Here is a 15,297-nt window from a genome sequence, read left to right on the forward strand (position 1 = left end):
GTACTAAGAGTATATTCTCAATTTCCTCTGGATTTCTGAAATGTCTTTCTTGTAAATAAAGATAGCCCAAATAATTAAAGATTAGAAATCAGGAACCATAACATTTTTTATTAACTGAACAAAACTCAACTTTAGAGGAAACGAACTGTGCACATTAATTGTGCAATTTTCAAGTTATAAAAAGAACACTGACGATGAACAATGGGATTTAAAATTTTAGCGATGTGCAGCTACACCAGTTTACATACTCAGCATTATTTCATGTACACAAAATCAAACAAACGGGAAAGGGTAGCTACTATTAATACAGACAATTTCAGTCTTGGTAAATGAAGTAAATAGAATAAATAGCTGCTAAAATAGAATGTGAAAGAGCAAATATTAACAGTAATTTAGAAAAAAAATCCTAATTAAAATACTGACACAGTTAGGAGGAGATGAGAAGAGCAGACAAGAGCATAAGGACAGAACAGGAAATCAGCACACAATCCACAGCTTGCAAATGAAGTAATTTGTTTCATGTTCTGCAACAATAAATGCCTAATATGGAGATCAATTAACAGATTTTCCAAAAACCTAGCACCTAACTCTAGCCACTTGAATCTTACAGGTTTGGGCAATAAGCTAGTTTCCCCAGCACACTGGGCTGAAATCAGCCATGATATTTCTTTGACTTTGTAAATGCCTTACATGGTCTGTTAGAAAAAAACAACCACAAAGTCATGAATTTTGAGGGAACATTAATTCAGACACAAAGATCTCATTTAGAGCTGATAAGAGATAAGCTGTAATCTGCTTTAAGATCTTCAGGAAACCCAAACTGATAGCATGCAATAAGAACAACATGAATAAATTAAATCAAAGATTTCTCAAAAGTCTACTTACATCTATCTTTTTTATTTTCTGTGCCTGAGTCAGTGTTTTATTAAATGTATGAATATGTACTTTGTAAGTAGAGTCCGACTGTAGATATGGAAGCTGAAAAAAAGGCAAAGATACTTTCATTAGTACAGCCACAGTGCTATTCAGTGCGATTAAGTAACCATATTATCCAGACTTTACATGCATACCATCTTGTCCATTGGATAGTTCTTCAAAGTTGCATAGAGCTCCCCCACAGATCTTCCATGACCCCACAGTTCAAATATAGACCTGAAATCACAACATTTTTGAGACTGCAGTCACATGGGGGGGGGGGGAGAAATGCCTTACATATTTAGTCCTTTTGCTTCATGGAGCACTGAAGTGCAGTATTTAACTCTTAGCACATGCTTAAATTTTGTTCTTAACAGGGACACACTTATTTTTAATCCTAAACAAATATTTTGATGATGCTTTTTTATACTAAAAGGTAAATTTCAGTCTTAGTACCTTTGGATATCACCAGACCTTTTTCTGACACACAGTGATACTAGTAAATGAGACAAAATTAATTTGATGGGGTAAGCAAAGGCTGAAAAAGGTGAAGAACAGACCTTCAAAGTGTTACATTGCCCTGGAGTAACACAAACCATGAAACTGCAACATCCTACGTAGAATGACCTCATCAGAGGTTCTGTCCCATTTTAAGATGTAGTTATGATGTTTGACATTTTCAGATGTTAAAACATTACGCTGTCTTCCTACACTCTTGTGTGTCCGTTTGTTTCCATCTTGCTAGCTTTAAGAAAAGCATTGACTTGGAAGATCAGAGAACCAATGCCCCTGTAAGGAAGGCACACCACCACATCACAAGCCTTTCCCCCAGCATTCAAGTATCCCAGACGAGTGGCCTTTCCATATCAAAGAAAAAAAATCCTTTTAGTAAGGGAATCCTAGTGTCACTGCATATCTGCATATATTTTTAGACACTTGCAACACACTGTAAACACAGTCTTTAAGGATAAGTAGTGCCATGTGGTACCTTTTCAAAGACGAATCGTGAAGGAAAATCTTCAAAACGTTAACCGATTTAGCTCACTCAAACAAAAATAAGAGAGAACTACATTTTACTAAGTGACAATAGCAGACACCTAGGCCCAGCAGTAAGCTATTTTATTAAAGTATTCCTTTGCCGAATAAATTATTTAACGCTTCATTTCTAACCTGCATTTACCCAGAAAAAAACATACATGTTTGAAGTGTCTAATTTTTTTCCTAAAGCTTTCGATTCATCTACTGTGATAATTTAAGCTTTATTTATCGATGGAGCAATGAAAATGCTAACATCATAGGCTGTACTAGAGAGAACCGAATATTCATCTTTGAATTTTATTCAACTGTTGGAGAAGCTCTTATAACACCTTCAGGCCCACTTCTTAATTTTACATTTACATATGTATTGGAAAAAAACCACAAAACGGTAGGGAGATTTTATTTAGATAAATGTATGCTTCAAAGCTTTTAATATTGATAGCAGTGCAATGGAGACACTCCAGCAATCTTACTCTAAAACTAACGTATCTCCCCACAAACAGAAATTGGCTGGGAAAAAGCCATGGGCCAGTTAGGCTTTTGACATACAAGCATACATTAGCTGAGAGAGCATGGCGTATGGAACATCCGCAAGCGGTTTCGTCATGTTTTACTTCATTAGTTGTCCAGAGCTGCTTTTGGAAGTGCAGTACAGCTTATCTCCATTGGAAACACACTGTCATTAAGGACAATTCTGTATACACGGGGCTTCTTTAGGCAAGAGTGGACAGCCCAAGTCACTGTAAGGTGGAACTGAAAACCTGACACAACAAACACTCAACAGGGACCATGCAACACTCTGCAGAGGCACCCAAACTCTTGAACAAGACAGCACAGGCACCACAAATTTATTATGGTCAGAGCACCACACCACAGCTATGCTGCTTCTCAACCTGAACCATACCCCTGAGGTACCTCTGAAGCCTCGCTGGAAAGCATGTTATTCAGACACCCCTAAAAAGGACAAAAGCAGCTGGAACAATAACTCCCTGGCATATTCCTGTGCTCTTGAATTTTCTAGAGGGACCTCTGCTGCAATGGTCTGTGCTGAGGGCTCAGATACCAGCACTAGGAGGGTGACACAATCTTTCCCTTCCAAATTTGATTTTCAGTTTTTACATATCACTGGGTTTATCTTTTAATTCCATACACATTTTAAAACAAGCTACTAACTAAACGTTATTCAAGGCGACTAAAATATCAGTGACACTACAAGACAAGTACTAGCTCTGAAGTAAAGAACACCAACTCAAGACCCCACGCTGATCGTACACTAAAGAGGATGTGCATGCTACATAATTAGTCCTACAGGCTCCAGTAATGCCTCCTCAATTCTAGAGGCAATCAGAGACTATTTATTTTAATACTCCATACAAAATTACTATTTGCCACAATACAGAACAATTTTCCACTGCCTATGTTATCATTTACAATATTTTTCACCTCTTACTTTGCACATACTGTCCTTTTCATTAGTCCCCTTGCCATCTCTTCTGAAGGAATATTGAGAATCCAAAATGGACACTGAAATAAAGAGAAGATAAGTGATGCACATACCAAGTTGGACGATGTCTCATGGATTACAGAACTACACAATACTGTTCTACAAAAACAGGACATGTACTGCTGAAGATTAAAAAAAGATAGATTTGTGAATTGTACAGAGAACATGAGGATAAAACTGTATACTCTGCTTGAATGGCTGAGAAATTTTATTAGGTATTCCATTTTCCCACCATATGTTTGACTTGGTAAAACATTATTATTTGTTTATGCTTCTCTAGATTTTTCATCTTCTAAAGATTCAAAACACTATGAAACACACAAGTAGTAACTAAAACCCTGTAACATTCTCTGACTAAGCATTGAGATCAGAATTGTACAGCTTCCTAGCTTCGCTCTTCTAGATACACTTTCCATTGATTTAGAGGCAAACACCAAATTCAGACTGCTGCTGAATGTTTTGTGTTTCGGCTGTTCTGAAAAGAAAGGAGAGCCTCTCAGTAGATGGCACTGTTTCTTTTCACACTGTTATAGGAAGACATCCCAAGGTGCATTTTGTGCACCTTTTACTCAGTTCCAAGTCTACTGAGACTGAAGTGCTCATTTTTGGAAGATTCCTTATTTTCCTAAGAAACTTCAAAATTCATTCAGCTACCCACATTAAATAAAAATGCTATTAAAAAAACATACTCGTATACCATACATGCATTCAAGTAAAATATTTGGTCCTCACTTACATTTACACGAATTTCCTGCTCACTGCTGAATTGTCCACCATAAAGCGAGAGCAAAGATGTTATTTCCTAAAGAGAAAATATAAAGGTCAAGCTTTAGAAGCATTAACTAATGTTTTAAAGAAACATAAAAAAAAAAAAAGCAGCATACCGTAAATTCTAATGCAGATGGTGACCTCCATAGGGATTACCAACAAAATGTCAGAGACAGCAACAGAAGAAAGAATAGTGTTTATTACTGACTTACTGTGGGAATCAACAGCGAAGCATTCTTGAAGTAGTTGTGTGGACAGGGCAGAGATTCACAATTAAATTCAGCTTGTACATACTGTTCATGAACTCAAAAAAATTAGACCTCCCTGCTATAAAAGCAGCTGATCACCTTTCTCAGAGTTCAGTTGCAAAGGAATGAGCTATGGTTAGGTTATGAAAAGTTTTATAGTATACAACACGGTAAGATTAAGTTAGGCAAATTTCAGTAATCAAATAGCACAATTTTGCACTTTCTCTTTCATCAAAATCTTTACTGTTCTATCCTACACTCTCACAATGTTATTCCTCCTAAAGTACTATTCTAACTACTCTTAAGCTATTTTTCTAATTCATGTAAAAGCAATGTTTCACTAGCAACACTGACTCAGGGCTAGGCCCAGCACTGAGCATCAATTCCTTTTCTCTTACCTCTCTGCTTTACAGATATATCAACAGTTTTCTTCCATAAGTGTCTTTTCCAGAGTAAACCAAATCAAAGACTGTAAACTGAACACACAAAACAGCAAGCCTCCAAGAAACAAGCTAGTAAGTAATAATTTTAAAAAAACCACCCACTAAAAAGGCTTTTGAATGGAAAAGAGAGGTAAACATTGGGGGATATTTCTCACTCAGCCCCTTCACTAGAAATGACACGCTGCAGACTGAACATTACTGGCAAAAGAACACAGAACCAAATTTTTATATTGGCTTAGATTTGAACCGAGTGGGTAAGTAAAAAGATTACCGTGAAGTATCCCAAAAAATGGAGGAAAACTCCAACACAACACTAGCACATGGCTTTAGTGGGACATTACCGTATTCACTTCCATCTTTTCATTTGCACAGAAAGAACATAAGAAACACTGGAAAAAAACAGGGGGTTTGCTGCACGAGAATAAAAGTTTATGCCAAACTATTTAACTGTATGGTCATGGGACAGCAAAACCACCTGAGGTTTTAAACCTCAGTCAGTGGCATCTCCACACACTGTAGGTAATGTTACCTACAGGAAAGTCACAAGAATGAGAAGTGGAGAAAACACACCATGTGAGGAAAGGCTTGGAGAGAAATGCAATCATAACCTCCACACATGCTAAAGGTTCCTGTGATAAAGGAAGGTAAGAATCTGGGTTTGATGTTTACTAGGAGGAGACAAGAGCACCAAGTTCAGCGCTCCGGATGAGAGGTTGGGAAGGCCCTTTCCAAGAGTAAAAACAGTGAAGCATTGGAACAGATCTACCTGAAGGTACGGATAAAAAAAACATTTGACATGCATCTATTTGTCCTTTAGATATACCTGGTGCTGGAAAAGTTTGCCTGATGTTACCCCTCAGTATCTGACCTAACCAAAGCGAGATCCCCGACAACAGAGCATGGCTTCTTATCAGCTAAGAAATATGAAACAAGAACTTTATTTTACAGACACTGAACAACAAATATGAACTTCAACACCTTCAGCTGCTGTGATCCAGCACCACCACCAGAAGAAAAGCTGACCTCTCATATCCCATACGCAGGTATGTAGAGATGGAGAACAGACAGCTGATCTGGCTAAAAAAAATCTGTCCTTCCTCATTTTGTTAAGTTTTCAGACAAACCAGGTCATTAACGCCACTCATCGCAAAGCCAAACACATGGCTGAGCAATCATCAGAGTACAAGAAAAGGGAAATGGAACTGCTTTCTTCAGAAGCTGTATTAACCAAGTGCAACTACAATCTTGCTGAAAAAAGAAAAACTTTCTACGTTACGTATATATCATCTTTTTTTTTTACTTTATCGGATGACTTTGCCTAGAGAAAAATTGGATTGATCATAAACAAACTCATGTTCCAGTCCCATAAAGCAGACAGTAAAAAGCAATGCACGAAAGAAAGCCTTAATGAAAACAAGGAAAATAAATAATGCAACACACATTAAATATTTTAGAACATGTAATGATAACCTACCAATTGTAACAAAATAGATACATTTCAGCACTATTTTACACAAACAACATACTTCCCTGGATAGCACATTAGTAGCTCTTCCAGATGGTGCCTAGAAGAGCACTTAGTGTATCAAAATTCGTTAAAATGTGTATTAACTCTGTAAATCATCATGGGGGAAAAAAATCACAAGTTAAAGCTACAAACAAAAAGGTTTTCTTGTAAACACGAAAATTGAGTGTATGCTAAACCAGACATATACCAAAGACCCATTAAAAACAACTGGGACTCATAAAAAACACCTGGGAGCTTCAGATAAGTTACAATTTCTTTTTGTTGGAATGATTTCTGTGAATACCTCTTGATGAGCTAAAACCAATTTAGTGACAGGGAACAAACTCTGCATCCCAAGTTGCGCAGCCAGCTGGCACAAACACGCCAACGAGAAGCAGACCGCAGCACTCGAGGCAGGACTGGCTGGCTCCCATGCCTGATCCCACCAGTGTGACACCGAGGAGGGAGGGAGGCTCATGACCAGGATGCCCCCAACCAGGACACCAGCCAAGGCCTTGGAGACCTCCGTTCCATCCCAGCCCATGCAGCAGGCCCTGGGACTTCAGCGGAGCCCTGTCCTCGCAGCTCCCCGTGCCTTCCGCCAGAAAACGCAGACACCGGCACCTCCGGCCTCACGCGGCTCCGTGACCAGGTGGGACGGCCCGAGGCTCGCGCGTGGTGCCAGGGCAGCACCAACCGCTCTGGTACCGCACCCCAGGGAGCGGCTGCGTAGCTTAAGCAAATCGAGAAGTCACCAAAACAAGACCTTAAAAACATTTTGCAAACCCTTCCCGGTTTCCATTTCTTATCTGGAGCCCCAGGTACTTTGCTGGCCACCTCTCCCAGCTCCAAGGCCCTTGCAAGCGGCACGGCAAGTGCTGCCGTAAGGCCGCCGCCAAGCGGCTCGCTCCGCGGGCTGCGGGCTGGAGGCGGCCGCCTGTGCCCGCTGCCAGGCCGAGGGGCGAAGAGGCAGCCCCGCTCCCGGGAGCCGCCTGCCACGGGACGCGGGCAGCGGCGGGCGAAGGGGCCCCGGGCGCACCCCGGCCGCCGGCGGCTCTCCCGGTGCGTGCAGCTGGCGAGGCCACGTCGGCGCCAGGCCGCCCCCCGGGCACACCCCGGGCTCGGTCCCGAGGGCAGCGCCTCGCCCGGGCCCCCGCCTCAGCCGCCCGGGCCCCGGCCCCGGCCCTGGTCCCGGCCCCGGCCCCGCGGGGCGCTCACCGGCAGGCGGAACTCGAGGTGCTCCTGCGCCAGCAGCAGCAGGTACCGCCGCAGCGCGGCACCCGCCAGCGCCATGTCCGGCCATCCCCCGCCTCCCCGGGCCGCATGCGCCGCCGGGCGGGCCCAGCGCCCAGGCGGGAGCGGCAGCGGCGGGAGGAGCCCGCCCGCCGCGGCGGGGAGGCGGCGTTGGCGGCCGGGCCGCGGCTTGTGCGACCGAGCGAGCCCCCTGCAGCGCCCCGCGGCCCGCCCCTCTCCGCAGAGCTGCGGCCGGGCGCTCCAGCCGCTCGGCCCGCTGAGGGGTGCGGAGCAGCGGCCGCCAGCGCGGGGCCCGGTACTTGCCTGCGCTCCTGACTAACGAGTGTTTATTTCGCGTTGTTATCGTTCTTTTAATTAGTATTTGGTGTCTGCTTCACACGGCACGGCACGTACCTGTACAGCAGCACCCGCACCCGGCGGGTGCCGGGGGTGCCGGGGTGCGGTGGCGGCGCTGCCCGCCTGGCTGCGCCTCTCCTGCCCCGGGCCGTCCGGTCCCGCCGCCGGCGGCCGAGCGGGGCATTAGGCACCGTTACCCATTAGCAGACGTCAAAGGACTCACGTTCGCTTTTCCGTGGGGAGGAGGTCAGCGCCGGCGGCGTGGGTGCGTATAGGAGCTGACAGGGACGAGAAACAGATTCCCAGGAAAGGAGCAGAGGTGTGACCGTCCAGCAGGGCTGAGGAGGGGAAGTTTTTTGTATTGCAGCTTATATTTTGTTTTGTTTAACATCTAGACTCGATAACTATAATCCCGTGCCCACTGATCTCCCTGTTACGTTGAGCTGAAAGGTTCGGCTTATCCAGATTTCGGTAAGCTTTTTATTAGGACCAGGCCAGCTCAGCACTGAACAGTGTTCTGTATTTTCTGTGCTGATTTTGGGACAGATTTTTTTCTAGAAGGCTAAGATTTTGCTCATGACCAGTGAACGCTGCGTGGGCCCTGTCCTTTATACATCCCCATAATCTTGTCCTGCAGCTTCTCCAAGTTCTCTCTTCCTGCGGCAATCAAAACTGAGGTTTGCTAGGAAGCTCTAGCCCTGACAATTAACAAGAAAGCAATCTAAATGTGAACTGGCAGCTAAACATGAACTTTCCCAGAGGACAAAGGAAAGGGGTAGATGTGGATCAGGCTTGTTCACCTCAGCAGTTGAGTGCAGAGATCCAGCAGCAAACACATTGCTGAGCTGCTGACAAACCCCATGAGACTGAGATTGCTTGCAAAATCTTGGGATTCCGGAAAGAGATTTAGTGGAAGAAGTCTGCTTTTATTTTTCCAATCTGCCTCACTTTAAATTTCTCAGCTGCATAGCTTCCATTTTAGAAACTCTTTAGCTGGGGTCATTGGTATTATTGTTTAAGCATAATCTCTTTGAGACTGGCTTTTGCTTACTTTATCTGCACTACTTTACCTGCAGAGCATTGCTGACTGTTCCCAGAAGGTGAATGCCTCAGTTTTCCAGTGATACTATTTTCTACAGAAGAATTTAACTAATGCCCTGGGTTTTCCTGCTTTTGACTTGAGGATCCATGCAAAATTGCTGGCAGTCTCTATATGCTACCTAGCATAGTTTGAAAGTGTATGTATAAGTAAAACAGAGTATTTGATGCTGACATTAAAACAAAGTGCTTTTCAGATGCTGTGTTTGTAAACTTAACATACATTCCTGTACTGCCAGTGAGGAGAATCAAGCGGTTTGTTAATGTGGAGTTGGGGAGTCATTTTATGTTGACAACATTGTGTAACCATTGTAGGGAGAGAAAGGAAGAAAAGTTATTCTTTTTAGCTTTCAAGGGAATTTTAAGCACACAAAATGCTCTGATTGAAAATTATCCAGGAAGCTGGAATTAACCACCCTTCTCTCACAAAAAAAAAAAAAAAAAAAAAAAAAAAAGTTAGAAGATCATATGACAATCATGAGTTTCCATTGGAAAGTGAGAGACCATGAATGAAAAGCCATTATTTAATGTGTTCTGCTGCTTATCTTTCTCAGTTCTCTTCTACAGCCATTGTGTTGCCATCTTTGCTCACCCCGTGCACTGTTCTACATCCAAAGGCAACACAAGTGGTTTTTGACTGTAACCTGCACATCCTGCTGGGGCATTCAGGGAGCTCTGTCACTGCCGGCGGGGTTCACATGCAACAGCATCAACATGGGCAAGTACCCATGAAACCTTATTTAAAAAAACAAAACCAAAACCAAAACCGAAACAAAACAAAACAAAAACCCCAGTGTTTTTAAAATCTAGAAATGCCTAATCTATAATGCAGTTACTAAATCGTTCAGAATTTGCATTTCTGTCCATTTTCCCATAGAAAAAACAGCACTAATCCTCAGCTTTTACCTCCAGGTATCTGTAAGAGAAGTATCAGCTCTACTAATGTGCTAGATGGAAACTTTAGTTCGTGTCTTTCAACAGGTGAAGATCAGATGGCTCTGACACCGGCGGATCTCTGTCGGTGTGTGACAGCCTGTCCCTACTTCGTCAGTTACACACCGCACCGGCAGCCCATCACCCCTGCACCGACCCGCACGGGTGGCGGGCAGCCAGCCGGGGGCTGGAGCGGCTGGGCACCTGCCCCCCCCCCAGCTCCCGTGCCCGCGGCCGGCCTGCAGGTTTTCCCTGGCAGACATTGCTGCGCAGCGCAGCCTTTTAAGGGAGAACTATCTATTCTGGGTTTGTCTTCTTCGCTAAATAAGGCTTTGCAGACCGGGCCGCCCTCCCTGACTCGGTGTCTACATCCCTTCTCAGTGCCTGATGAGGAACGTCCCGCTGCTCCCACCGCATATCGGCGTTTGAGCTCCAGATGATGCCCTCTGTGCTTGGTGCCTCCCACAGCCTGCGGGAACCTCGCTGGCCCGGCGTGGGCTTGTCCACCTTTACTGGGCTTGCAGGCGGAGGGAAGGCTGCCCGCCCCTGTGCGCGGGTTGGTGCGCTGCCTCTCGGGGAAGGGCTCTCCCTCTCGCCTGGCTGCAAGCCTGTGCTGGACGGGTCGCCCGGCGCCGCCTCGGATTGTTTGGGAAGCCTGCGGGGCTGCCGGCTGTCAGGAGAAAGTTCCTCCGAAGGCATCCTTGCATGAAGAGTGAGCACCGCGGGGTGCGCTCGGCAGCTGCGGGACCGGCGGTGCGCCCTGTAACCTTGTAAGCATCATGTAACCTCCTAAGCATAATTTACTACCCTGTGCTACAAAATTACTTCTGAATTTCAGCTGAATCACTTTTACTGTCTTCACTGATGTAGAACTATGGGTGGACTTCACAAAATCTTCGGTTATTTAACATCTTTTTCAGCAGCCTTCCCTTTCACTCGGGCAAAACTTCCAAAACCTATCAGGCTGATTTGTTGTTTTTCCTTCGCAGTTGACAGTGCACCCAGGAACCACAGTTACAACGAGTCATTGATTCGTTTTCTGCTTGAGTGCCACAAAACATTTTGAAGAAATGGAAGAAGATAAAGGGCAGAGTGCTAAAGCTACCAGTGCGGTGGGGGACTTGAGAAAAAGTTGGCAGACCTGGGCAGAGGATCACATTGAGTATCAGAGAAAGAACCCGTTCAGCAACGACAACAGACTTGCGTCTAAATCTGTGCATACTCGCAGAGGAGATCCTACCTACGGAAGACCCCCTGAAGGGTCTCAGACAGAGAAGAGAGGGAAAGATGCTCACTCACACGTGGGTAAGGAAGTAGAAGAGCTGTGCTTGATCATTAGAAACACTGGAGAGGTGGGAGAAGATGGACATGTGAGTGTGACATTCGGGCAGCTGTTTGAAACATACGTGACTATTTCCAATAAAGTAGTGGGAATCTTGTTAAGAGCCAGAAAACATGGTCTGGTTCATTTTGAAGGTGAAATGCTTTGGCAAGGAAAAGATGATGATGTGATCATCACTTTACTAGAATAAGGCTTTGTCTAGTGAATTCTGATGCATGGTTCCATTTGGAAAAACATATCTAGATACCATCTTTAAGATACCATTACAGAATTTTAATTTAGCTACTTAGCGGGACACGAGCAGGAGAGAAAATGGGTGAGCAGAGTAAAAAATATTTTTGTAAAAATGGTAGAGATTTGGACAGAAATCACAAATGATGAACCAATTCATCACACTGCCATAATGGCTTGTCCTTTCATTGTTATCACCCGCTACCACGTATACCACAGTTCTTTGGATAACTCCATGGGCTTACCGCTCTACATTACTGAAAGTATAAGTTACTAACTTGCTACCATACACCACTACTTCTTGCATGTTGTGAAATACTCACTGTGTGGGGGATTTTGATTTGTAAAACAAGGAATTGAAAAATTTTTGGGGAATTTATATACTTCTTCAAAAACAGAGCCTGGTATATAGCAAAAGTTTAGATTGTTTTCACATGGTAAAACTGAATAAATGGAAATTGTTGTCATGAAGTATATGAACATTCCTGAATTTACAGAAATATCACAGCAAGAATATTTGATGGTTCCTGAATTAGTTGCATCTTGCATGTATTTTGGACAGCTGCACTAGTCCTGGTATTTAATATTCTATTTTTATCATAATATCTTCTGCAAATCTTCTGTGTCTCTTGTTCTTTTTCCTCGGCATCTCTGTTCTGTTCTTCTAATGCTGTGTCATACCCTAGAAGATCAAAAAGCTCTGCAGCCTTTTAGTGAATTCAGCTATACCCCTTCATAGAAAGTAGGGTGCCACAATGTAAAGATGTGAAAGACAAGAGAAACCATATATTGGGCACTGTGCATTCGTGAGGAAAAAAAAAGTTTAAAAAAACCTTTCTTTTCTTTCACCAAAATGTGACAATGTTGTTTACAAGAGGAGGAGAGTAGAGATCCTATAGTGCAAAATACATAAAAAAAAGTATAGTGGTGCAGTCCTGTACCTTATTTATCTGAAGCAGAGCTGTGCTTTCAGAGCACAGTTGTGAGTCCTCCAAACTGGGAGAAAAAATGCTCAACTAGTTAAAATTTAGACTGAAAGATGATTTTTGATTAAAATTTCCTTCATGGTTCTTCTGGGGGAACTTTTTCTACGTTTAAAAAGAAAAAAAAAAAGGATTTTTTTATACAGTAGTTGTAATAATGCTATTAAAAATAATCAGGAGTTGTATTTACAGTTCCCACCAGTAAAACTGTACAATTAGAAATATAAAATTCTATTTTTTACCAGTGCAAATAAAAGCTTTTATGTGGTGTTAACTACACGACTTGATGGATCTTTAAAGTAAAATATTCTCTTGCCTCAAAAGGATATTGAAATTTAATTTATGAACTTGATAAAAGCGATAGGTTATTTTATGCTATTTATGTATAATAGAGCATTTTTTTGCAAAAAACCTAAACGAATAGGGCTTCTTCTGACATGTTCATCCAATGAGGATTTGCACCAAAATAAGCCTTTTGACTGAGCAAATAAACCCATGGATTTCATTATCCCTCTGCCTTCTTTTCCTAGTGTAAAGACAATGAAAATAGAAAAAGGGGAAGAAATTAATGTCTGGAGGACAGTGGAGTCAGATGCAGGTAGAGCATGGACAGGAAAACAAAGGGGGGGGTTTAATCACCACATAATTTTACCACATTGGAAACTGGGGAATGTGTGTTGCACCAGGCACTGCTGGTGTGTGTTCCCTTAGTTTTCAAACCCACTCCTTCTTCCTAAACAAATCTGTCTTGCAGCTGAGACAAGACATAAAAGTTGTGATCTTAACACATTTAAAATGCTTTTGTTTTTGGAAAAGCGTTTGTTGCCAGAATTACATGAGCACACCTCAGTGGATTTCAGCTCCCATTAGATAAATCCTGTACATATATTTTGATTTCAAAACAAATCAAGCTTTTTATAATACAGGTATGGAATGTAGTTTGTCTAATTCTAACAATTTTGAAATCCAGGCAAGTCTGCTTTAGCATTAGTTCATAGCTTGCAGGAGGCAATACCAGGTGGTTCAGCTGACACCAGCTGACTAACAGGATGTTAGTATCAGGAAAAATAACACATTACTAGACATTGTACAAATAATACATTAAAAGACATAGAGCTGAGGTAGTGCATAGCCTAAGCACTCTAAGATGCAAGTCCAGCTCGTGTAAACTTACTAGTTCTTAGTTAAGGCTGGCTCAAATAGTTAAAAGTTAGGTGTCTAGGCTTCCGCTGCCATGTAAGTAGTGTTAGATGCTTACATGGCCTCTGCTGCACTCTCTTCTGCTGTTGGTTTGTTTAAATGTCACTTGTGTACATCTACAATAGCTTTAAGCACACCTCTGATCCAAAGATTGAAGCAGAGTAAGCCCTAAAGCAATGGTCTTACCCACTTTGTAAGTGACTAAAAAAAGCTTGCCATGTCATGCTATTTTGATTATAGAAAATATCATTTATAGAGGGATGGATTTAAAAAAAAAAAAATTATAGGGCCAAATTTCCTACCTGTCAGCTTTAGATGAGCATTCTCTAAAGAGTGACTGAGAACCTTCTATGTGCCCATGCAATGATTACAAACACCAAGCTGCCAGACTGAGTCAGCACACGGGTTACCAAATCCAATCTCCTGCTTCCAGCAATAGCCACTATTTCACAAGTCTAAAAGACAGATAACACACAATTGAGGCAGTGTGTAGCCCGAGCACTCTAAGATGCAGGTCCAGCTCGTGTAAACTTATTAGTTCTTAGTTAAGGCTGGTTCAAATAGTTAAATGTTAGGCGTCTAGGCTTCCCCTGCCATGTAAGTAGTGTTAGATGCTTACATGGCCTCTGCTGCACTCCTCCGCTGCACTCCTGACATCACAAAAGTGGTCAGCTTTTCACTCCAGAAAAAAAACCACCTGCTCCTGAATTTTGTATAGTCAGTAATGTGTCATATCTAACAGACACAACAATTTAGTTACTAGTTTACAAGTTTTACAAAATTCTGTTTCCTCATCTGTGATGTGGAGATTAGATTGGCACCTACAGATGAAACAGGAATTTAAACTTTTAAACGAGCAACTTTTTTCCAGCAGACTCCCATCAGAATAAATGGAACAGAACTTATGACGCTACTTTTACAAAAATTGTAGCACATGAGGTTGTTTTATTATTACAGGTTATTTGGAGTAGTAAGTAAACTGACTTTCTGAAAGGTATTCTTGCCCTAAGTAACTTCCAGCTCTTCAAATCTCTCCTAAACTTCACATCTTTGTGGCAAGCTCCCTCAGTGGTTTTTTCTCTTCTTCCACCTGAAGTTGGTGAATTCTGCATCTGGTTTGGTCTGTATGTTGTATAGGGATTATCTGTGTTTTGTCTTGTCAAACACTGAAAGCACTTTTAGCACTTCAATAAATGTAGCACATCAGTTTGAAATGACAGCAACTGAGCTTTTATGCATTTTATTGTTTCCAAGTTTGTCTAATTTCAAATACAATTTTCACTGGTTTGCTCCCCCTTTTTTTTTTAATTTACAAGTCACACTTAAGAAGACTTCATAATAGCTTGAGGAGCTATTACCAGTTTAATCACATTGAAAATGCTGTCCCGATTCAAAACTTTTTTTTTTTTTTTTATTCTACGTTTAACAGTGTGGTATGTGTATCTTTCATCCTTTCAGAGGGAGCAGTTAGTACTTCAGCATAAAAGCGTTATTCTC

General features: G+C 42.4%; 1 protein-coding gene and 1 long non-coding RNA gene across 11 annotated transcripts in view; one reads left to right on the forward strand and one right to left on the reverse strand.

Annotated features, from left to right (window-relative positions):
* The window catches only part of TRMT11 (tRNA methyltransferase 11 homolog), a 28,765-nt gene extending 20,970 nt beyond the window's left edge, over positions 1 to 7,795 (reverse strand). For 2 of the 4 annotated variants that reach the window (XM_055713194.1, XM_055713195.1), the window contains exons 1-5: positions 7,642 to 7,795; positions 4,194 to 4,259; positions 3,404 to 3,477; positions 1,071 to 1,152; positions 886 to 978 (exon numbers count right to left, since the gene is read on the reverse strand). In XM_055713194.1, the coding sequence (XP_055569169.1) occupies positions 886 to 978; positions 1,071 to 1,152; positions 3,404 to 3,477; positions 4,194 to 4,259; positions 7,642 to 7,716 (390 nt within the window). In that variant the 5' untranslated portion in view covers positions 7,717 to 7,795. Of the gene's footprint in view, positions 1 to 885; positions 979 to 1,070; positions 1,153 to 3,396; positions 3,478 to 4,193; positions 4,260 to 4,437; positions 4,858 to 7,641 lie in introns of those variants that run through there. The other 2 variants (XM_027811937.2, XM_055713197.1) reach the window with 2 other exon arrangements.
* LOC114017125 (uncharacterized) lies at positions 7,789 to 13,105 on the forward strand. 7 transcript variants are annotated; one of them, XR_003561999.2, is made up of 4 exons: positions 7,792 to 8,332; positions 8,409 to 8,484; positions 9,090 to 10,814; positions 11,034 to 13,105. It is a non-coding gene; the product is annotated as an uncharacterized LOC114017125 (long non-coding RNA). The 7 variants fall into 7 exon arrangements; XR_003561997.2 differs by having other exon boundaries at positions 7,789 to 8,332; positions 8,409 to 10,814; XR_003561998.2 differs by having other exon boundaries at positions 7,789 to 8,278; positions 8,409 to 10,814.
* The last annotated feature ends 2,192 nt before the right edge of the window (positions 13,106 to 15,297 follow it).

The sequence above is a fragment of the Falco cherrug genome, chromosome 6 (assembly GCF_023634085.1).
Source record: "Falco cherrug isolate bFalChe1 chromosome 6, bFalChe1.pri, whole genome shotgun sequence".
In the NCBI taxonomy this organism is placed as follows: domain Eukaryota; kingdom Metazoa; phylum Chordata; class Aves; order Falconiformes; family Falconidae; genus Falco; species Falco cherrug.